This window comes from Myxine glutinosa, chromosome 1 (genome assembly GCF_964187855.1).
Source record: "Myxine glutinosa chromosome 1, kmMyxGlut1.1, whole genome shotgun sequence".
NCBI lineage: Eukaryota > Metazoa > Chordata > Myxini > Myxiniformes > Myxinidae > Myxine > Myxine glutinosa.
In genome coordinates, this window is record NC_136261.1 from 206,477,850 (window position 1) to 206,501,800 (window position 23,951).

General features: G+C 45.7%; 1 protein-coding gene across 2 annotated transcripts in view; it reads right to left on the reverse strand.

Moving 5' to 3' along the window:
• Positions 1-23,951, reverse strand: part of LOC137432984 (uncharacterized) — a 102,297-nt gene that overhangs the window by 45,171 nt on the left and 33,175 nt on the right. The window contains exons 2-5 of one of the 2 annotated variants that reach the window (XM_068125360.2): positions 15,462-15,589; positions 14,938-15,171; positions 13,345-14,860; positions 12,976-13,140 (exon numbers count right to left, since the gene is read on the reverse strand). In XM_068125360.2, coding sequence (XP_067981461.1) covers positions 12,976-13,140; positions 13,345-14,860; positions 14,938-15,159 — 1,903 coding nt within the window. In that variant the 5' untranslated portion in view covers positions 15,160-15,171; positions 15,462-15,589. The remainder of the gene's footprint in view (positions 1-12,975; positions 13,141-13,344; positions 14,861-14,937; positions 15,172-15,461; positions 15,590-23,951) is intronic. The other variant, XM_068125355.2, reaches the window with a different exon arrangement.

A 23,951-nucleotide genomic window follows, 5' to 3' on the forward strand; every position in this document is an offset into this window, starting at 1 on the left:
CACCCCTTCCGACCTCACTGACTACTACAACCACACTCTCTCCTCCTGCCTTGACCAGCTTGCGCCTGTAAAAACCAAAACAGTTTCTTTCACCCATTCTGCTCCCTGGTTTACCCCTGAACTCCGCCTGATGAAAACTCGTGCTCGCCAACTTGAAAGACTCCGCAATAAAACAGGTCTTACAGTTCACTCCCAAGCCTACAAGGACCACCTACAACACTACAAAGATGCCCTCTCCCACGCCCGCTCCGCCTACAACTCTCAAATTATCCACTCTGGCTCCGGAAACCCAAAAGCACTCTTCTCGACAATAAACAAACTCCTCCCCTGGACACCACCACCCAGTCATTTACAGTAGACAACTGCATCTCCTTCCTTTCTTTCTTCCAACGCAAAATTGACAACATCTACAACAGCTTGACCACCGCCACACCCGCTCCCCCTCCAACCACCTGCCCCCCCTTATCCTGCCTTCCCCTGTCTCAATTCTCCCCGGTCTCCCCTACTGACCTCTCTGAACTCCTCATAGGAATGAAAACTGCCACCTGCACTCTTGACCCCATCCCCTCCAGCTTTGTCAAGGCCTCCCTCCCTGCTCTCTCTCCACTTATCATTGCAACAATAAACTCCTCCCTGTCTACAGGCATCGTCCCACCATCCCTCAAAATTGCTGCTGTTACCCCCATTCTAAAAAAACCTGGTCTAAACCCTGACACCCTAAATAACTTCAGACCCATCTCCAACCTACCCTTTCTGTCAAAAGTTTTGGAACGCGCTGTAGCCGCTCAACTCAAACATCACCTCTCTGCCAATAACCTGGATGAAACATTCCAATCCGGATTCCACTCCAACCACAGTACTGAAACTGCTCTCCTCAAAATCACCAATGACCTTCTCCTCTCCTCTGACCCTGGCAACCTCAACATTCTCGTCCTCCTCGACCTCAGCGCTGCCTTTGACACCATCGATCACACCATCCTCCTCACCCGACTTGAATCCACCTTTAACGTTACCGGCACTGCCCTCTCTTGGATTAAATCATACCTCTCTGACAGACGCCAGTTCATCTCCATCAATAACTGCAAATCCCCCACTGCTCCCCTCCCCCAAGGTTCAGTTATTGGCCCCCTCCTCTTCATCCTTTACCTGTCCCCCCTCGGTCACTTAATCCGCCGTCATGGTCTCCAATTCCACTGCTTCGCCGATGACATCCAGCTTTTCATCTCCACGAAGTCTGTCTCCACCGACACCCACTCTATCCTGACAAACTGCATCTCTGAAATAAAATCCTGGCTTCAAATCAACTTCCTCAAACTTAACTGTGATAAATCTGAAATAATCATCATTGGCCCAAAAACGCTCACAAAATCCACCCATAACTTTGCCCTCAACATCGACGGTATCCCAGTATCCACCTCCCCTCTCATCCGGAATCTTGGCGTCATCTTTGACCAAACCCTCTCCTTCGACAAATACACTAAACAGATCACAAAGACAGCCTTCTTTCACCTGAAAAACATCACCCGTCTCCGCTCATCCCTCTCCTCCACGGCTGCAGAAACCCTCATCCACGCCTTCATCACCTCCCGTCTGGACTACTGCAATAGCCTCCTCTATGGTTCACCCTCAACAATCACCAATAAACTCCAATACATTCAGAACTCCGCTGCCCGTCTACTCACCCATTCCCGGACCCGTGACCACATCACCCCCGTCCTTTACAAGCTTCACTGGCTCCCCATCTCCCAGAGAATCCAGTACAAAATCCTCCTCTTGACCTACAAAGCTCTCCATAACCTGGCCCCATCCTACCTGGCTGACCTCCTCTCCAGACACACTCCCACCCGCAACCTCCGCTCTGCTGGTACCAACCTGCTGACCCCCCCCCCCCCCCCCCCATCCGGACCAAATTCAGATCCTGGGGGGACAGGGCCTTCTCCATCGCTGCTCCCACCCTCTCGAACTCACTACCTCACACCATCAGAGACTCCTCCTCACTCACCACATTCAGAACATCACTCCAGACCCACCTGTTCAACACTGCATTCAACATTCAACCCACAGCATTTAACCCCTGACTATCACTTCTCCTTCTCCCTCCTTTTGCTTTAAATATTTCCCTATTGATTCTTGTCTTTTTGCAATTGTTGTTTTCATGTTTTGTTATGCATTATGTTTTGCACTCTGTCAAAGCGCCTTTGGGCTTCATGAAAAGCGCTATACAAAATAAATGAATTATTAGGTTTACTCTCCATAAATGGAGAGTAACCTATTATTACTGCTAGAGTTTTTCTTATTATTATTATTCTTCCACCCTATTTTGCACCTCCGAAAACTTCATAATTAAGTTTCTCAGCAACCGCTGGTCGGATTGACAGGAAATTTTCATCAAATGATCGGCTAGGCTCGTATAATTTTTTTATGCTAATGATGACGTCATAGGTCACGTGGTATGGGCGCCATCTTGTAAAACACCTTCAACTTTGCCCCTCTGTATCTCCGAAACGGCTCAATGGAAAAATTTGAGGAATGGCTCATTCTAAAGAACTCTGCAATGGGAACAAAAAACATGTGTATTGAGTATATCAAAAATGCTAACGTTAAGAGGTTAGAATTCGTCAAACACAGTTTTTCTCCCCCGAAAATGAGATTTTTTCCCCAGATGCTTAGTTAAAAAAAACTCAGAATGCGAAAATTTTCGAAGTCATACGTCACATGGTTCGGCCGCCATCTTGTTTTCCGTGAAAAAACACAAAAAACCCTTTTTCTCCGCAACGGCTGAACGGATCGAGCCCAAACTTGGCATGCATATTCGGATACCCATGACAAACAAAAAAGTCAGCGAGCACGATGTCATCCGACACGTGGTTTCAGAGTTATGACGTTTTAAAATTTCAAACTAGAAATGGAATCACCTCCATAATTTGTGGAGATATCGAGTGGAAACTTTACACAAATGTTCCACATGGGGGGATGTTTCATCGTTACTTGAGACGTTTTGATAAGTCACATGGTTTGGCCGCAATAAATAATGGAAGTTAAATTTTAAAAAGCTTGTAACTCTTGAACCACTGCATGGATCGACTTGAATTTTTAATGCAATGTAGCTCTCATCGGGTGGAACAAGTGTGCAAAATTTCAAGATGATTGGATGTACGGTCGCGAAGCTAAAGTCTTTATTGTTGAAAGAAGAAGAAACACACCATTTTGTCCCCCCAGGCCACGACATCATCCGACATCAGTGCGATTGCCATTTTAAGTTTTAATTTCCTTTAAAAAACATTTTCTCTGCAATAATAGGGCCTATTGAGATAAAATTTTCACCATAGGAGGGACTCGGTCTGTAGAATATTTTAATGGTAATTATGACGTCGCAGGTCACGTGGTTCGGCCGCCATCTTGTTTTTCGTGAAAACACGAAAATCCCTTTTTCTCTGCAACGGCTGAACAGATCGAGGCCAAACTTTGCAAGCAGAATCGCATACTCATGACGAACAAAAAAGTCAGCGAGCACGACATCATCCGACACATGGTTTCAGAGTTATGACGTTTTTACGCATGAACCTTTAAAACCTAGCTCCTCCCTCATTTTTGATCCAATCGAGGAGAAAATTCACAGATCTGTTCAGCATGTCAGTCTACTAAAATGCCATTTTAGAATTTGCGATAGGTCACGTGGTTTGGCAGATATCGTTAATTAAACTGATTTTATTTTTAATGGATATCTCTTGAATCGCTTTATTGATCGACGTGAAACTTCATACTGTAGTAGAAGTCATGACGATTAACAAGTGTGCAAAATTTCAAGATGATTGGATGTACGGTCGCGAAGCTATAAGTCTTTATTGTTGAAAGAAGAAGAAACACACCATTTTGTCTATCCAGAACGTGCTCACGATAACGCGATCTCCCGCGGTCATTTGAACCGCAAAAAAAATTATAATTGCATATTTGTCAATAGATGAGGCATATTAACAAACGAATGAAACAGATTTGCTCAAATTCTGACTATTTTTAACTCGATCGTATTTCACTGAAAGTAAGCCCATCAAGGCGCGTCCGTAATACACGAAAATACAATGGCCCATTTGCGCATATGCAAACATCCATCCACATATTACGTAAGGTGCTGTGCGAGAAGGAAATGGCTGTCATGGTCGTAATTGGTCTTGAAATTTGCGAAAATAAATGCCCTACACGATGCCGTTTATTTCGTCACAATCCATCCAGCCGATCTGAAGTTATATGAAGAAATGCATTTACGTCGTGACGTCATCACGCGATTTTCGAATTCAGACGTCTTTTCGGAAATTAAATAAAGATATAAATCGAAATGAATCATGTCCGCGATCTGCGCATGCGCGGTTTTCTCAGTCGCTTTTCAGTGGCATCGCAGTGCAACCCATCTGCGCATGCGCCAGCTATTGAAAATTGGGTCGCCACGGCAAAATCCAAGATGGCCGCCACCATGTATGTCTGAACCTTGCAACCTGCATATCTTGAAAAATAAGCGAAGTAGCAACTTCTAATTTGGTGTGTGGGTGTATCTAGGCACAAGGAAGAACGCTATCGAAAATTGGGTCGCCACGTCAAAATCCAAGATGGCCGCCACCATATATATGTCTGACCTTGCAACCTGCTTATCTTGAAAAATAAGCGTGTGTGTGTGTAGGGGGGATGTGTGTGTGTGGGGGGGTGGAGGGATGTGTGTGTGTGTTTGTGTGTAGGTGGGGGGGGGGGGGGGGAGGTTGGTTGTGTGTGTGTGTGTGTGTGGGTGGGGTTAGGGGGGATGTGTGTGTGTGTGTGTGTGTGTGTGTGTGTGTGTGTGTGTGTGTGTGTGTGTGTGTGTGTGTGTGTGTGTGTGTGTAGGGGGGATGTGTGTGTGTGTGTGTGGGGGGAGGGATGTGTGTGTGTGTGTGGGGGGGGGAGGGATGTGTGTGTGTGTGTGTTTGGAAGGGTGTGCATGTGGGGGGAGGGGTGTGGGTGTGTGTGTGGGAGGGGGTAGGGGGGATGTGTGTGTGTGTGTGTGTGTGTGTGTGTGTGTGTGTGTGTGTGTGTGTGTGTGTGTGTGTGTGTGTGTGTGTGTGTGTGTGTGTGTGTGTGTGTGTCGGGGTTGTATCCAAGGGCCCTCCCTTGCTTGTCAAAGCATGTCCAATGAAAGTGGGGTTGTATCACAAGTGGGGTTGTATCAAAAGTGGGGTTGTATCAACAGTGGGGTTGCATCAAAAGTGGGTGCGAGTAAACCGGTCATCACTGCCAGCAGTTTTAAAGTGGCAGTTCTAGTTATTATTATTATTGATGTGCAATATAGAGTGTGATGTGCAATATAATGTGTGATGTGCAATATAATGTGTGATGTGCAATATAATGAGTGTGATGTGCAATATAATGTGTGATGTGCAATATAATGAGTGTGATGTGCAATATAATGTGTGATGTGCAATATAATGTGTGATGTGCAACATAACGAGAGTGATGTGCAACATAACGAGAGTGATGTGCAACATAACGAGTGTGATGCGCAGTCCACCGAGTGTGATGCGCAGTCCACCGAGTGTGATGCGCAGTCCACCGAGTGTGATGCGCAGTCCACCGAGTGTGATGCGCAGTCCACCGAGTGTGATGCGCAGTCCACCGAGTGTGATGCGCAGTCCACCGAGTGTGATGCGCAGTCCACCGAGTGTGATGCGCAGTCCACCGAGTGTGATGCGCAGTCCACCGAGTGTGATGCGCAGTCCACGGAGTGTGATGCGCAGTCCACCGAGTGTGATGCGCAGTCCACCGAGTGTGATGCGCAGTCCACCGAGTGTGATGCGCAGTCCACCGAGTGTGATGCGCAGTCCACCGAGTGTGATGCGCAGTCCACCGAGTGTGATGCGCAGTCCACCGAGTGTGATGCGCAGTCCACCGAGTGTGATGCGCAGTCCACCGAGTGTGATGCGCAGTCCACCGAGTGTGATGCGCAGTCCACCGAGTGTGATGCGCAGTCCACGGAGTGTGATGCGCAGTCCACGGAGTGTGATGCGCAGTCCACGGAGTGTGATGCGCAGTCCACGGAGTGTGATGCGCAGTCCACGGAGTGTGATGCGCAGTCCACGGAGTGTGATGCGCAGTCCACGGAGTGTGATGCGCAGTCCACGGAGTGTGATGCGCAATCCACGGAGTGTGATGCGCAGTCCACCGAGTGTGATGCGCAGTCCACCGAGTGTGATGCGCAGTCCACCGAGTGTGATGCGCAGTCCACCGAGTGTGATGCGCAGTCCACCGAGTGTGATGCGCAGTCCACCGAGTGTGATGCGCAGTCCACCGAGTGTGATGCGCAGTCCACCGAGTGTGATGCGCAGTCCACCGAGTGTGATGCGCAGTCCACCGAGTGTGATGCGCAGTCCACGGAGTGTGATGCGCAGTCCACGGAGTGTGATGCGCAGTCCACGGAGTGTGATGCGCAGTCCACGGAGTGTGATGCGCAGTCCACGGAGTGTGATGCGCAGTCCACGGAGTGTGATGCGCAGTCCACGGAGTGTGATGCGCAGTCCACGGAGTGTGATGCGCAGTCCACGGAGTGTGATGCGCAGTCCACGGAGTGCGATGCGCAGTCCACGGAGTGCGATGCGCAGTCCACGGAGTGCGATGCGCAGTCCACGGAGTGCGATGCGCAGTCCACGGAGTGCGATGCGCAGTCCACGGAGTGCGATGCGCAGTCCACGGAGTGCGATGCGCAGTCCACGGAGTGCGATGCGCAGTCCACGGAGTGCGATGCGCAGTCCACGGAGTGCGATGCGCAGTCCACGGAGTGCGATGCGCAGTCCACGGAGTGCGATGCGCAGTCCACGGAGTGCGATGCGCAGTCCACGGAGTGCGATGCGCAGTCCACGGAGTGCGATGCGCAGTCCACGGAGTGCGATGCGCAGTCCACGGAGTGCGATGCGCAGTCCACGGAGTGCGATGCGCAGTCCACGGAGTGCGATGCGCAGTCCACGGAGTGCGATGCGCAGTCCACGGAGTGCGATGCGCAGTCCACGGAGTGCGATGCGCAGTCCACGGAGTGCGATGCGCAGTCCACGGAGTGCGATGCGCAGTCCACGGAGTGCGATGCGCAGTCCACGGAGTGCGATGCGCAGTCCACGGAGTGCGATGCGCAGTCCACGGAGTGCGATGCGCAGTCCACGGAGTGCGATGCGCAGTCCACGGAGTGCGATGCGCAGTCCACGGAGTGCGATGCGCAGTCCACGGAGTGCGATGCGCAGTCCACGGAGTGCGATGCGCAGTCCACGGAGTGCGATGCGCAGTCCACGGAGTGCGATGCGCAGTCCACGGAGTGCGATGCGCAGTCCACGGAGTGCGATGCGCAGTCCACGGAGTGCGATGCGCAGTCCACGGAGTGCGATGCGCAGTCCACGGAGTGCGATGCGCAGTCCACGGAGTGTGATGCGCAGTCCACGGAGTGTGATGCGCAGTCCACGGAGTGTGATGCGCAGTCCACGGAGTGTGGTGCGCAGTCCACGGAGTGTGGTGCGCAGTCCACGGAGTGTGATGCGCAGTCCACGGAGTGTGATGCGCAGTCCACGGAGTGTGATGCGCAGTCCACGGAGTGTGATGCGCAGTCCACGGAGTGTGATGCGCAGTCCACGGAGTGTGATGCGCAGTCCACGGAGTGTGATGCGCAGTCCACGGAGTGTGATGCGCAGTCCACGGAGTGTGATGCGCAGTCCACGGAGTGTGATGCGCAGTCCACGGAGTGTGATGCGCAGTCCACGGAGTGTGATGCGCAGTCCACGGTGTGATGCGCAGTCCACGGAGTGTGATGCGCAGTCCACGGTGTGATGCGCAGTCCACGGTGTGATGCGCAGTCCACAGAGTGTGATGCGCAGTCCACGGTGTGATGCGCAGTCCACGGTGTGATGCGCAGTCCACGGTGTGATGCGCAGTCCACGGGGTGTGATGTGCAGTCCACGGAGTGTGATGTGCAGTCCACGGAGTGTGATGTGCAGTCCACGGTGTGATGTGCAGTCCATGGTGTGATGTGCAGTCCACGGTGTGTGATGTGCAGTCCACGGTGTGTGATGTGCAGTCCACGGAGTGTGATGTGCAGTCCACGGAGTGTGATGTGCAGTCCACGGAGTGTGATGTGCAGTCCACGGAGTGTGATGTGCAGTCCACGGAGTGTGATGTGCAGTCCACGGAGTGTGATGTGCAGTCCACGGAGCGTGATGTGCAGTCCACGGAGCGTGATGTGCAATATATGGAGCGTGATGTGCAATATATGGAGCGTGATGTGCAATATATGGAGCGTGATGTGCAATATATGGAGCGTGATGTGCAATATATGGAGCGTGATGTGCAATATATGGAGAGTGATGTGCAATATATGGAGTGTGATGTGCAATATATGGAGTGTGATGTGCAATATATGGAGTGTGATGTGCAATATATGGAGTGTGATGTGCAATATATGGAGTGTGATGTGCAATATATGGAGTGTGATGTGCAATATATGGAGTGTGATGTGCAATATATGGAATGTGATGTGCAATATATGGAGTGTGATGTACAGTATATGGAGTGTGATGCACAGTATATGGAGTGTGATGCATAGTATATGGAGTGTGATGTACAGTATATGGAGTGTGATGCACAGTATGGAGTGTGATGTGCCAGCAATATATGGAGTGTGATGTGCAGAGTGCATGATGATTGAAATACTATGATTGGGCGATGTCACCACTTACCCATCTAAATGTAGCCATTTCTCAAAGCAGTCACAACACTTATTCCATCTAACCTCAGAGAACGGACACACATTCTTTGCTTTTACCAAAGCTAGATACAAAACACAGTATAAGGGAGACTTCCCAATAGATTTTGCTTTGGCCATGACTCGCCTCATGCCGACATGGAGACCGCCATTTCAGGACAAGTAGTGCACGTGTTTACAAAAATGCGGCTATGGATTGACTTGGAGTGCTATTGCTGTGCTGACTGGCCTAATTACTCCGCTGCTCACAGTCACCTGACACGTTTCCACCAAGAGAATTGAGTGCTTGTAACTCGTACCCAATGCTAATCCATGAGCTTTGTTCATGTGGACAACTTTACACACACAGTAGGAAATACCATTTTATCCATATTCTCAGTTAGACTAGTCACACCTCTTCCACGGAAAGAAATGAAAGGACAACGGCAGATGCCCATGGCCTATAAATGGGTGTCCTGCCTTTCAACATTAATTGATGGACGTTAAAGATCCCAAGGTATCCTTCATGTAGCGTGGTCAAGCTATTGCCAGCACCCCAATCCAATTACAAATTCCTGTCTAAACTAGTTCTGGGAAGGCATTGGCAAACTACCCAGTACAACCCTTGTGCAGGAAGCTGCTTTGGCAGCACAGACACTTAGTAACGAGTGTGGTACATCAGATATTAAATAAAAATCCCAACTGAATAACGAGTGGAAAAAAAAAACTGAAAAGGAAATTAAAGCCGTTTAAAAAGGATAGACACTGACATATAGAGAGGGAGGGAGAGTGGGGAGTGGGGAGTGGGGGGGGGGGGGGGGAATTGGAGGTGTGAGGGATGTGCTGTATTATTATCCTTTTTTTAAGCAGCAAATATGTCCAAGGAAAAGTGCCCATCATTTCAGTTTTTCAAATAGATGAATACGACCTTATCCACAAGGTTGCTGAAAAAGAACTTCCCACATCTGGGGGGGAAAAAAAAAAACTGTACAGATGACAGTATTTTCTCTCAATCGAGGTTTAAGGGAAACCCAGATCAGATTGAATTAGCGGTAAATCCGTGTTTAAGGGAACGAGGTATATCTTAAAAGACAGGGGAAATAGCCTTGGTCCTGTGGATTAGATTGCATTTTTCCATTGATGCCCTCTTAAGATGGAAGAACAAAAAACAAAACAAAAATGGCTTCAACTTCTATCATCCAAGATATCTCAAGTCTATATTGACATTGCATTTCCAATACTGCACTTTGAGCCCCATAATAACTCTGCTTCTTCTTTTGAAACAAGGCTGATACAGGTCCAATAAAGTAGTCCTGATAGATTCTGTGAAACACATCGAGGGTGGAAAAGCAGGACCGACGTGTGATACATGGAGCAATGGCAACGGTTCATTAAAATTAATTGCATTTTTGTGTTACGTGTGGGCAGATGATTAAAGCTGTTTGAGTCAACGTGTAACAGTAAAAATGTCGGCATACTTTAAGACGTCGTATTACTCAGAGGATAAACTTTTCTGAAAGCAAAAGCAGTGCAGATCATGCAAAAGAAAAAGAGTGCATGACGCAAACTTCAAGCATCCTTTTGAATTAGGATTAGTCTCCAGCAACAACCAAAAAAAAAAAAAGAGTGAAGGCTAAACCACACAATTGTTGGAATTTATGATTTTTGTTGGATGAGACGGTGGTAGAGGTTGGAGAGGTATACGAATGATGAATGAATGAATATGAATGATCGTTTTTTTAAGGCCATTTTTCCCCACTAGAGCAGGGGTTAGCCTTGCGGGCCCCATGACAATCATGGTTCCCTGTTTTAGGCAATGGTTTTATGGCCGGATGCCCTTCCTGACGCCAACCCTTAGTTGCCTCTTACGATGCGCAGGGATACGGTGTACCTATTCTAAATCGGGGTACACACCGGGATCATCATCCCAGCAAGCTGGTACTCAATTTGCCGACCTCAGAAGGATGACAGGCTGAGTCAACCCCCCTGGCATTAATTCAGCAATCGACCGGGATTCGAACCCAGGATCCTAGGATCCCAAGCCGGCACCCTAACCGCCAAGCCAACACCAGGAGGGGGTCGTACTTATAACAACTCATACAAGTCGACGCTTTAACTATGGGTGCGCGCAGGTGTCATATTTTTATATGGTCAACCTTTTATTTGTCAGAAACTCGACCAAACTACATTGGGGAAGTCATATGGTTATGGAAACTGCTCTGGGATCTTGTGACCAAGGATGTGAGGGGTAGATCTTCTATAGTACGTGCTCTAATGGTATAAACCACAGACTTCAGGTGTCCCCAAAGAAAAAAAAGACAAGTGGCGTTACATCTTGACTCCATGGGGGTCATTTTAACGGTGCACGATGTCCTACCCACCTCAATTTGTTTTTAATATTCCCTCTGATTCTGGACTTTTGGAAACTTTTGTGGCCCAAATATACTGCTGTCAAAAAGAAGAATATTAGAAGCAATGATGAATTCAACAAAAGCAAATGCAAATGAAATAGTGATTGATATAGCCGACAATCGATTGGGAATATTTGTGTGACAGAAGCTGGGGTCCCACTGGAAATTTTAATTTCTAGCCAGCAGTTGGTAAATGTTTTAGCCAAACAAGTTTCTTTTTCACCACACTCAACTTACATGGCAAGTGAATGGTTGATGTCACTGAACTTAGTTTTCTTAATCTTATTTTTTTCAATTTCCTCTCTAATTAGTGATGGGCATCTTGTTAATTAAAGCAATCCATGAGTAGGTTTTGGAAATAGCAACTTTATATCAACAAAAACAGCTCGCTTTGAATTTACCTCATGCTACCCTAACAGCTTATACCACCGTGCCTTGGATAGAATATAATTTTAGTCATTGACAGTATGCCAATGCAGGATAGCCTAGAGATGCACACACTCGCCTCCAAGCTGTCGAGCCTGGGTTCAAATCCCGGCGCAGCTATAAACGATCATCCCGATGTTTCATCAATGTGTGTGCCGTCCCTCGAATAGATATCAAATGTCCCACGGTATCGGCGAGCTATCGCCAGCAACATGGACAAAATCCAACCCTAACTGCTTGGTCGAGCGTCAGGCCTGGCCAGCTGGTTCGTGATAGACTTGAGCCAAAAACTTTCATGAGCCAACCCCACATGGGAAGAAGAAGGAGGAGAAGGAGGAGGAGAAGGAGAAGGAGAAGGAGGAGAACGAGTGCGCCAATGCAAACCTGCGAAAGCATTCTCGCAAACCTATGCCCAAATGCAAAATGGTGAAAGGCTCATTCAAATTAAAAAGCTGTTTAAGGGAAACTACATTACAAAAATCAACGAAATAACCTTGCTTCCTCCAATGTACGATCCAATGTATTGCTGAATGGAGGACAATTAAGTCTGGGGCATGCATATTAATAAGACATTAACAGGATATAGATAGTCGATAGGAGAACATGCATCTATTAGAGATTGGCCTTTCACTTTACATAATAGTCTCAACTCAAAAAATATTCGGCACCAGATTTTTCCCAAATTAACTTATGAGCCAGATGGATTTTAAGTTGCATTTTAGCAAATTTTGAGTGCCGGCCAACCCCCTTCAAGAAGAATCAATAAAAATTTGTTCAAAGTTGCTGAAATATGCTGCATTTCTCAAAACTATGAATTACATACAGTTAATGCAACTTTTGAACAAAGAACAATAACCTTAAATGGCCAAAACCTTTCTCCTCAAGTAACCTCCTGGTAAAGCTCCCAAAGTGCAGGCTCTTGGAAAACCTCCACACTTGCTGCTATTATTTCCCATTTGTGGAACCACCTTCCTGAGGCTGATCAATCCCACTTTTCCCTCCGAGGGATGAAGTTGGCGGTGAAACGCGATGCACTTCCATCCTCTCATGCCATTCTCCATTCCCTACCCTTGATCTTTCCTACCCCCCATTAATCTCCTTCCTTCCCAGCCACTCACGACTCTTCATGCAGGTTACCATTTCCACCCCCTCTTTCACCTGTTCTCTTACTTAGTGGGGCAGCACACAGATGCAGCGTCAGTACGTTTGCCCTTTTGCCCGTTTTCACCTTCACTCTTCCATGGGTTGAGATTTTGTACAAAAAGGTTCGCTGGAATTGAATGGATTTCTTGTGGGTTAGGTGGTGATGATGGGTGAGGCAATGAGGTAACAGGTTGCAAGAAATTATAAATTGCATTGGAAAAGTACCAACAGGTAAGATTTCCTCATTCATGTGCACAGTACCTGTGTGTACACGGTAGTGAGTCTTCAGCTGGTGACGCAGTGTGAAGGTTTTCCCGCAGACCTGGCAGGCATGAGGCCTCTCTCTCCCATGTGCTTTGCGGTGGGCACGCAGAGCTGCTTCGTCTCTGCAGCGTGCGCCACAGAACTCACAAGCCACTCTCCGTTCTGCATGCAGGAGGATAAAAGAAAGTGGTCAGGCTGAAATTACATCAGTACAAGACAAAGTTATTGATAAACTTCCAAGTATCTCTCACCTTGAAACTATTGCTCCATATCCTCACTCATCTGCACAGTGTGTAAACCTCAATTAAAAATTGAAAAAAAACAAAAAACAATTGAACAGCTGTGACACTTTTTTTTATCGATTACCTATTTGTCGAGGTGCTCGTTCACCACGCTTTCGCCGACCACCCCTTCGTGCTGTTGCATCTCCACTCTCACCAGTGTGTATAATTCTCTCACCCCCAACAATGCCATCCACATCTGCTTCTATCTCCTGCTTCACCAAGATGGCACCAGTGGTCGCAGCGGCAACCCTCCCAAAATCACCACCCTCAGAACTTACAGGTGAAGCTCCACGTGAGTCACAAAAAGTTTCATGATTGGCCACGTCGAGGGAGGCACCATCTAGAGACGCATCAGATTGGTCCAGGTGAGATTGTGGTTCCAGCTTTGGTCTGAGTGGAGAGAAGTAGTCTCCCCCAACTACATCCTGCCTCTGACACGTCCCAGTTCCATTGCTCTCTGGTTTGGCATTGGGGAAAGATGATCCAATTGAAAATTCGGCACCCGAGGAGTTTGGTCGTGTGTCTAATCGGGCTGGTGAAGAATTTCTGGGCATGCCCAGGGAAGGTCCACCAGCATCAGAGGTATTGGTGGACAAATGGACAGGGCGTGGTGGTGGTGGCTGTGTGATTACTCCAAGCACAGATGTTGGAGGAGCAGGTGGTAGCAACGGCAGACCTTGTGTTCCAAGACTCCGTGAGGTTTTTGCCCCAAGCCTCCGTGCTACCAATGTAGAAAAGTCGGGCAAGGGTGCCATTGCTCCCGCTGCTCCCTCAGTAACGAATGTGGTGTTGGTCAGAGGTGGAGGGAAGCGCTCGGTTGATGCATAATAAGCTACAGAACTGCCCTCTTTGGTGCCATAGTAAGACCACTGCACGCCACGTTCCTGCTCCGATCTACGGCCTGGAAATTCTGTACTTTTTACAACTGTCTCTGCTGCCAGCTTTGTTGCCTCAGCAGAATCGGTCCCAACTCCAAACCCTTCATCTTGCCTAACTCCATTTGCTGCAGTAGTGGCAGGTGTGTCATGCTCGTCTCTGTGCTCACCATCCTCACATCCATCATTGCCTTCTCTGTCTTCTTCTTCATCTTCACCCTCCCCACGCATCACTTGCAAGTTCACACCGCCAACATACATCACTCGGACTTCACGAGCATGTGGCTTGGTTAATCCTAGAGCTACACTATCATCCTCTGCTGAAATTGTCTCTCCTGTGTCCCCAGCTCGTTTCATCGCTTCTGCTGCCAGTGCAACGTCTGGCAACTCAGGCCTCGGGGCTACAGATTCTACACTACCAGCAGCTGTCACGGAAGGTGTTTGTTCTGTCGAAAACTCAGTTGATGGCCTGCTAACATAGGACTGCACCCTTTCACTTTCCTGCACTGCCGGAGCCACGCTCTCCACCTCCCGATGTGGGTAAGGGGAGTTGTCAAAAGGTGGTTCGCCATCATTCTGGATAGCATCAGAAGCCCCAGGCCGTGCTAACCCAAAGCAGAGTGTACATAAGCAATCGATCTGGAGCAACTGGGCAGCTTGCAGCAGCCGCGGAAGTTCATCAGGACAAACGTCCACGCATCCGGTATAAGCATAGTCGAGTATCTGGTAAAGAAAGAATCAAAATCACATGCACATCCAGCTAATTTTATATGACACAAACCTCATCGGCATGCCCATACCTGCTGGAAGGTACTGGGTTGCAGGAAGTCGAGCGTGTAGCGCAGGCTGGCTTGCCGGAAGAGTGCCTCCAATGTTCGACTTACACATGCCAACACCAGCTTGTGTGCATAAAAGCGCCGACTGCCAACAGCGATGACGACATCACAAAGGGCGCCGGCTGTGCGCAAGCGCCCGGCCTCTCGCACCACACGCGCAGCATGCCCGGGATTCTCGATTCTCATTGCCCTTATGATCTATCCAGGTTCAGAGACAAAAAAAATTTAGTCAAAAGCAGGGTTTAATCAGAGATATTCTATAGTAACTAGCACTTACTAAGTCCCAATACTTTTCAAACTTGGTAAAGTTTTGGCGGTCACGATAAAATATTCAATATGGGCCAGGCAAGTAGGCATGTAGTGACCAGGTTGGTGTCATTGAGAAGGTAGGTCACGTGATTGTTGTTGTGATGGGAATCGCTGCAGATAGCATCCTCAGAAAGCAAGCTATACCACACCAATTGTTTTTGCAATGTTCATACACTTACTCCATATTACTAATCCATGGTCTCGGCCAGATTTAGTTCGAAGCTTTGACGCACTAACTTCCATTCACACAAACGTCAGCTCTCGAAACTTCAGATTTACTCCAGTCTAACCTTTCTGGGTGAACACACTGAAAGGAAAAGTGCAGGCAAACTTAAGAATAACCCACCAATTCAGCATTTTTCCACCTTCAGACAATCAGGGAGAATCAACATTAGCAATACAAGATTCAAAATCATTCACCATATTGCATGTTCAACATTGAAGATTCAATCAATGAAAATAGAAAAAGTTACAACAAATATGAAGCAAGTCAGAATGGTCAAAGCCTTGAAATCCTGTGCGAGATCAAGGAGTCAAAAATACACAAAACAAAAAGGGATCTGAAATTGACAAGCTACTCACTTCCGTAGCTCATTCTCCTGATTGTAACAAATTGAAAATTGTCTCGTTATCAAAGCATGCTTTTTCAACACGACCGTACTTTCCCAAAGCTGCCATTTTGGATTGCACATGCACTACTGATCAATCTGATTTGTGAATGAAATTTGATTTAAACAAAACAAAACAACTATGATCGATTCAAATGCTCGACAAGAGCAGCATTCGATATCAAATAACCAATTTTGAGAATTTGTTTTCATTCGCCAGTCATTTTCATGCAACTTGGCAGTTTTGGTATAATAAAACCTGAGGACAAATTTCAGGTCCCTCAATCAAACTGATCCTGTGATGGTGTCCTGGACATTTCATCAGAATGGAGCATAGCCTGAGAGAAAATATATAATGAGAGCTAAGACGGCAGTAAGGTTGGGGCCTTTGTCAGGGAATGCATGGAACGGTCTCCCAGGAAAGATAGCGGTAGCAGAAACAGGAGACGAGTTTAAATTGGAATCAGATAGGTACCTAGATGTATTGGAGATAGAGGGGTATAGGGACGTTGGCAGGACTTGGAGGTAGCTTGCGTGTGAATGGGTCATGGTATCTTGTGTTGGTGTAGCACAGATAATGGCCGAATGGCTTCCTCCTGTGCCAAAATTCCTTGTATATCCTTGCAAAATGTGATTTCTTTGGCCCTTATAAAGTCTTCCTTATTACCCTGTGGAGTACCGTGGAGCTTAAAAAATTTATAAAAACTAAATTTTTATTTTTGAAAGTCTTTCCCCCTTAATCTGTTCCATATAATATAGAAACACTGTATAAGAAGTTTGAGCACTAAATAATTATGTTTAGGGGTAGCTCAAGGGCCTCAAAGATTATGAAAATTATAAAAATTCAACGAATTACGAGTATATCAGACTATATCTTAATTTATTTTAAACAACACACTTGAACACAGTATTTATTTTTGAACACGTTAATAGTGAATTCTTTGTTCAGTTTCTGACAGAGTTCATAGTATCAGTCTGACAATGTCCAGCAAACCCCAAATTTATTATTTTCATGGCATCCCGGACAGTGTATGTTTTCTGCTATCAGGGTACATTCTGCGATGGTCCTCGACAACTTGCAGCAGGAATTGCAGCTGAGTTTCATCGCGGGTTATCAACCCACTGTACTCCTGAATGAGTGCCACTCCACGTTCAGCGTAGTCATTGACAACTTTTAGAGAGTTGACTGTTTCTGCAGCCTGCTTGTAGTCGTCTGTCATCCCACAAGTCCGGATCAACCGCGAGAAATCCATCTGGATGTTCCATCATTCGCAGAAGTTTCATTGACCTTGCTGTGATGAAATCTTCCAAGTTCTTGTCCTTGAATGAATCAAGAGCAACAGTGATTCGCTTGGAATGATCCTGATCTTGGTCTTCTTCATTCTTCATGGCACTCACCATCAGTCTCTTGGTTGCCGAACTGACCCGACTGTCGAAGAAAGCCAAGCTAACAAGTTCCTGTGACAAGTACCACACGTGATTGGAAAACTTGCGTGATGTTGACTTTGAGATGGCTGGATGGATTGCTGAGTATTCAAGCAGTGACTTCAGCAGCAGCAGGTCACTGTAAGGAGCACCTGATGCTTGAGGTGCAGAGATCCAGGCTGTCAGATAGACACGTACTGTGAATACACACACATCACGTAATCCTCTCTTTTCTTCAGGAGTCAGTTTGAATTGAGCCTTGAACATCCAGATCTTGAGACAGTATATTACTTTGGACATCCAGCGGGTGTGGTGCATTGCTCCGGGTGACATGAATCGCACTCCTCTGGCAGGAGCAGCACCGAGAAAGACAATCACAAGTTCCAAGAATTCTTTATAATCATCTCTCGGCAAGATGCTCGACTCTGTTCAAGATGCTTGTTGACATAATCGATAGTGCCTTGCTTTATGTCTTCCACTAGACTTGCCACATCATCAGCTGCAATCCCTGGTTCATACTTGGCCGTGTCTATGAATCCCCAGTATTCCTGGAAGCGTTTGAAGAGTGGAACCTCGGAAGAAGATTTGGCTCCCAATCCCATACACACTTGGAACACTGCACCAATTATCAATTCCATAATGTGATGCCTACAAGCTAGTGACAAGAGCTCCTTCTCAAGCTTCTGCTCTAGGAGGACACAGGCACCAGCGATCCGACCAGTGTTTGAGCTGGTCGTGTCAAAACACATAGCTCGGATGCTGTCGGCTACGCCCCAGTCTTCAATGGCTCCAAAGACAGCAGCAGCCTGAGCCTCACCTGTTCCAGATGGAAACTTGGCAACTGTGAGTAGCTGAGAAACTCCCTTCCCTGAAACCAATACTGGCAGGCGATCAACCTTCTCTTTTCCAATTAGATCAAGGATCAGTTTGCCGTCCCAGTGAACAACAAGGGGAACGTTACCCTGAAACTCCGCCTTTATATTTGCAGATCTCTGGACTCGGTGTTGTACTCTTTGTCGGTGAATTGAGTCTCTGTTTAGAGCAAGTTCATCAATGTTCTGTCCCAAGCTTTGGGCAGTTTCTGCTATAACAAAAACGGCTTTGCGGTCTGACACTTTTGTGCGATCTAGAGCGGCTGCGAGTTCTTCAGTAACGACAGTTTTTCGCCCCCTCTTTCTTTTTCGTGTCTGAAATGTGATGCCTCCAGCAGCTCCCTCACTTGCATTGTCCCCAGTTTCCATCTTTTCACTATCTTCTGCTGAGCTGTTTTCAGATTCAGAACCAGATGAAATCAGTTCAGCTGTAGAAACTGCTAACTGTTTCATTTGCTCCATTCGCTGTCGCCTGGCAAGCATTTCCTCCTCTCTTTTGGACGCCGTTTTCTCCTTCGCAGCAAGCTTTACATCTACTCCAGCCAGCGACCCCCTTCTTCACTTTTCTCGCTGGGCTAACAAGAAATCCTTGTCTTCTTGTAATACTGACGTATTGGTCAGAGCATCAGCGTGAGCGACATCAAAAAGGTCTTCAAGCCTGGAAACAAAAGCCGACTCTCTCGCGAGTTGAGTTGGTGACGTTCGCGCTTTGTTCTTTTTCAGAAGACGCCATTCTTCAAATGTCTGCTCAAGCTTGGTTTGGCAGTTTTGATGAGCTCTCATTGGGATTCTAGCTTTCTTCCAAAAGTTAGCTATTTCCGTGATGGTAACAACCGAAGATTGTCTTACGGTCTCCTTCAGATCGAGATGGTGATGTAGGAAGAATCCAAGAGCCATACGCAATGATGGCAACTTGCTGCCACTTAATTCAGTCACAGAGTCGCCAAGGAGATACAACTTGGTTTGAGATCTTGTTGCTTTTTTCATAGATGCCATTTTCAATCAGATATGAATCTGAAAGAAGTAGAACATAGCATTAAGAAATTAAGAATCAAGAAAATTCAAACAGTTCTATTAATAACTGAGCAGTGAGCACAATGCCTCAAGCAATTACACAAACATACTGCTGCAACAGTGTTGCAGCTGTTGCTTAGTCAGCATAGTCAGTCCATTGAGTCCAAACAGTAAACAAGTCTGAACATGTCTGGAATATAAATTCATGGAAAATTTGCATTATCAATTTATCAGCAAAACAATGGGATTCGGATGATTGGTTGGACAATAGATATGAACCAGAACTTTGAACCACAATGATTATGCTTCTATAATCTGTGATAATATTATACCATGTTTATACACCCATTGTGTCTGTGATTCTCTGCAAAGCCTGTGATAACTTCGTTTTTATTTTCAAATAGTGTTCTGTGATACACCTATGTACAGTGTTTACTTTTAGATACTATGGTGATAAGCGTTCCCAGGTCAGCGCTACATCTCATTTTAGCATTTATTGTCTAGCAGACTCTAGCTCAACGAACATTTTACTCTTTTATTATAACAGATATTGTGTATGTACAATGTACATATTACTACTGTAATTATTTATTTAATGGAGCACAGAGTTTTATAACTTAAAGGTTTTATCTGTGTTCCCAGTAATTAATTTTACCACAATGATTGCATGTTGTGTGTATGATGATAGGAGAGAGTGTCAATTTACTTAGTAGTTAAAATTGGGTTCTTAATTTATCAACAGAATTAATCTATTATCAGTAGTATGCGAAATAAAAGGGCGGCCGCAGCTTTGGGGTATCAGAAACTTTACCATCATTGAGCTACCCCTACATATTGTTCAATTGTGCTCATAGTTTGCCTGAATTTTTATTTCATATATAGGAACAAATTGAGAGGGTAAGAAGATCATATTTCAAAAGTTCAAAAATAAGCTCCACCCTGCTGTGGAGGTCATTTAGCTCTTTAAAAAACCCAAAATGGCAAAAACAAAACATATAAACATAAGACAACCTTTAAACACACAATCAAGCGGCTTAAAATATTTAAACACCATAAAGCACAGTTCAGGAAAACTCAAGAGCATTAACAATTTTGGGAAGAATAAAAAGCTTAAAAGTACCATTTGAATAAACAATCAATTCCAAGCACAAAAGGCAAAGAAGAATAACAGTAATGAAAGTGAAAAGACATTTGGTAAAAACGCAGCAATTTTGGTAAATTAAAGCCCTACCCTCACACACACAACTTTACCCAACGCCCTAATTTGAGTTACAGGGTGGGCAATACATTTTTCCCGACTAGCGAAGAACCTGTACTAATGGACAGGATAATTCTCCCAGAATTGGTGTATGTTAGTACGACCTGCAATACTCCATCCCCCCACCAGGAGCGCCACTATGCCATACATATTTACATAGAGAATTGGAGTCCTCCCCCCCCCCCACACCCCCACCCACCCACCCTTAGCCCCCGAGACGACAATTTTTTTTTAACCCACGATACCCCGAGTACAATCACCAGTTTTCAACTCATTCCATCCAGCGGTACAGGAGTGCATAAAAGTAAAACAAACACTTCCTGAGTTATGATAGTACGCTCATTTGCTGAAATCAAAGCAATGTATGAAATTTGAAGCTGGAATCTTGGCGTTTTTCCGATGACATCTTACATAAGGAGTATTAGAAATCACTCAAATGGAATAAGACATGACACGCTTATTGAACAAATTATTATATAAACTGGTCGCCGTGGCAAACAAACCTGACAGGACAGGTACATTTTCTTCCAGGATGGCAAATTGATGTGGGAGGGGTGCAATTTTTTTTAATTTCTGGTACACCTTTTGACTTTTAGAAGCATGGAAACTATTCCAACATGCAATTGTGATAAAATTAACCTGGAGGCAGGAATGAATGGCAAATGAATAGTAAACATAATACAACAACAACACAACAGGCATTTTAAGGCCATGTTCCCTGCTCGAGCGGGGGTTAGCCTTGCGGTCCCCGTGACAATCTTCTCCATTTTGCCCTATTTTCTGCATCTCTCCTTGTTAACCCCCTTGACCGCATTTCTTCTTCCACCAACTTTAGCCAAGTCTTTCTCGGTCTTCCCCGTCCTCTACTTCCTTCTACATTCATTTCCATCACTCTTCTCAACCAGTCACTTTCATCCTTCCTCAACACGTGACCAAACCATCATATATAATGACCAAACATAATAATATAGTATAATGGATATTGCCGTTATGCTCCGAGGTCAACTCAAGTTCTTTGTTCGTATGTAGCACAAGGCTGCGGGGTAGCATCATTGGCCGAGGGCACGGCTGTGCTTCTGATGTAATGCCCTCTGCTGGTTAGGGCAGGAACTTTCTAATTTGTTCAGGGTGCCGGAGATAGTTTGTCTACTCTTCACGAAGGGCACCATGTCATCTTTAATGTCCACCAATTGATGCTGGCAGACAGATGTCCATTTAACGTCCATCTGAGGGACGGCACACACGTTGATGAATCGCTGCCTGTGAAACACTGGGATGACAGTTTAAAGCTTGGTCGAGATTCGAAGCCAGGCTTGACAGCTTAGAGGCAAGTGTGCGTACCTCTTCTAGCTAGGTAGGCCATCCGATCAACGAGGTTAACTTAAATGACTTTTTTTTTCTTTTTTCTTTTTTGTATACAACATCGAGGCTCGTGTAAGAGCGAAAACTTGAACTTAAACTTGACCAACGCAGTTAACCTGGCTGAGAAATGTTACTTCAAATGTTCCTTTCCTCTCAATAAATTAAGTGTCAGCTGCTTTCTGCACAGCGATTCCATTGCATTCCGTTGGTTGGTATTGGCAGAAAATCCCCGCAAATAAAACGACAGTCCCTTAGGATAATATCGAGCCGATGCATGAAATAAAATAAAAAGGCCAGCACGTTATCATCAATGAGCTGCGATTTGAGCCTTCAACCCCACCCCATTCCCTGTCCACCCTGAAAGAGCCACTCTAATCCTTTTTAAGGGTAACATTCACCTGCTCAACTTCTTTACTTTGGCTCTGAATTTGTCCTGATCACACATGCACAGAGAGGAGTGAGGGAATCTTTTTACTCTGTCTGCCTGTCTGGAAATCAAGAAAAATGGAAAGTCATTCCAAACAGGAAACGTACTGTTTTTAAGGACGTCACAAAGGACACAAACAACAGGCATGAAGAGCTAATGTAACATTTTAATTAAGGTGGTGTAATAAAAGACTGTGCATCAACAGCAGTAAACTTCAGAAAATGTATTTTTTCTCCAACCATTAAAATCTTTATTTTATTTCAATAGAATATACAATATATACTTAAACACTGCAGAACTCAAATGGCCTTATTGGCATTTTTAAAATCCTGCTGTTTAGCAGTACTTGGACAAAATACTAGGCATTTCGCATCATCTCGACCAAGATAATTTGCCGCTCGTATACCCTGACCATGGCCTTGTTTCTCGAGACTGCACGGGGTAAGGTGTTCTATGAACTCGTTAATTTTTTGGAAGAGTTTGGATTCTTAATTACTGGTTAAAACATTGTTTACCCGTGATGTAAACAAAACTCTTGTTTTTTTAAACATTGTTATCAAGTTGATGACATTTTAAAAATTTCCAGTGAGAATTTAAACTGAGCATACCGTACTTGAAATTAACTAGTGCGTGCCCGTACGTGCGGGGAGGTAAGTACATGGACATACGTACGTTGACGTACGTACCAAAAATAAGGCCTCACTGTCCGGAAGTTCGCATATCGCAGTTACGATTAATCGTAAATTAGTTTTAATGGCCAATTCTTCAATTAGCGCCAACATATTTTGCCATTTTGCAATTTCATCGCAAGGAAAAGCACAAAGAGAAGACAACAACAAACACACACGCGGTTCCCTTCGCTGTAGCTTGACCGTACGTGCAAAAAAAAAAATTTAAACTTTCATCGTTCCTTCGGTCTTCGCTCTCGTCCTTCGCCGTTCCTTCGCTCTCGTCCTTCGCTCACATACAAAACATATGTGTTTGCTAAATAAATGGCCATAACTTGGTAACCACTTGTCCGATTAATAGCAAACCTTGAAAAGGCACATCCTCAGGTCCCCAGCAATATACCTGGCAAGTTTCACTTAGATCGGACCAGTGGTTGTCGAGAAACAGCGGTCACAGACATACACAGACAGACACACAGAGATTGCTTGCATTATAGAGAGATGTATATAGCAAACAGAACAAGTAGAAGTTATGAATATAGGAGATGAACAATATTTAAATGAACAATATTTTAAAGAACAAAAAACGTGGGATGGGAGGGGGGGGGTCAGATACCAAAAAATGCAACTTAGGGTCACAGGGGTCAAAATAGGGAAAATGTATACTGGGTCGCATCACAATTCCTAATGGAACCTTTTGCCCTCTTTCAACTTTGCTTTTGACAGGAAGAGTGGGGATTTGTGACCGTGAGCCGTCGACTTCGCTCAAGTTTATTTGTAGTTATTAAATGACAACGAGAATGACAGTTACCATTTCAGATCACTATAGCACAGCCACACCCTCAGCCTTGTGCTGCATACAAACGAAAAATATCACTATGGTTAAAAACTCATCTTTTAAACATCATGTTGATGTGGCAAAAAGCTTCACAACTCAGAATATGAACTTAAAACAAAGCTAGCAACTTCATAGCTACATAATTCACAGGTTTGCCACACAGGAAGCAAATGCATTGAGGAAGGAGTAGAAGATGA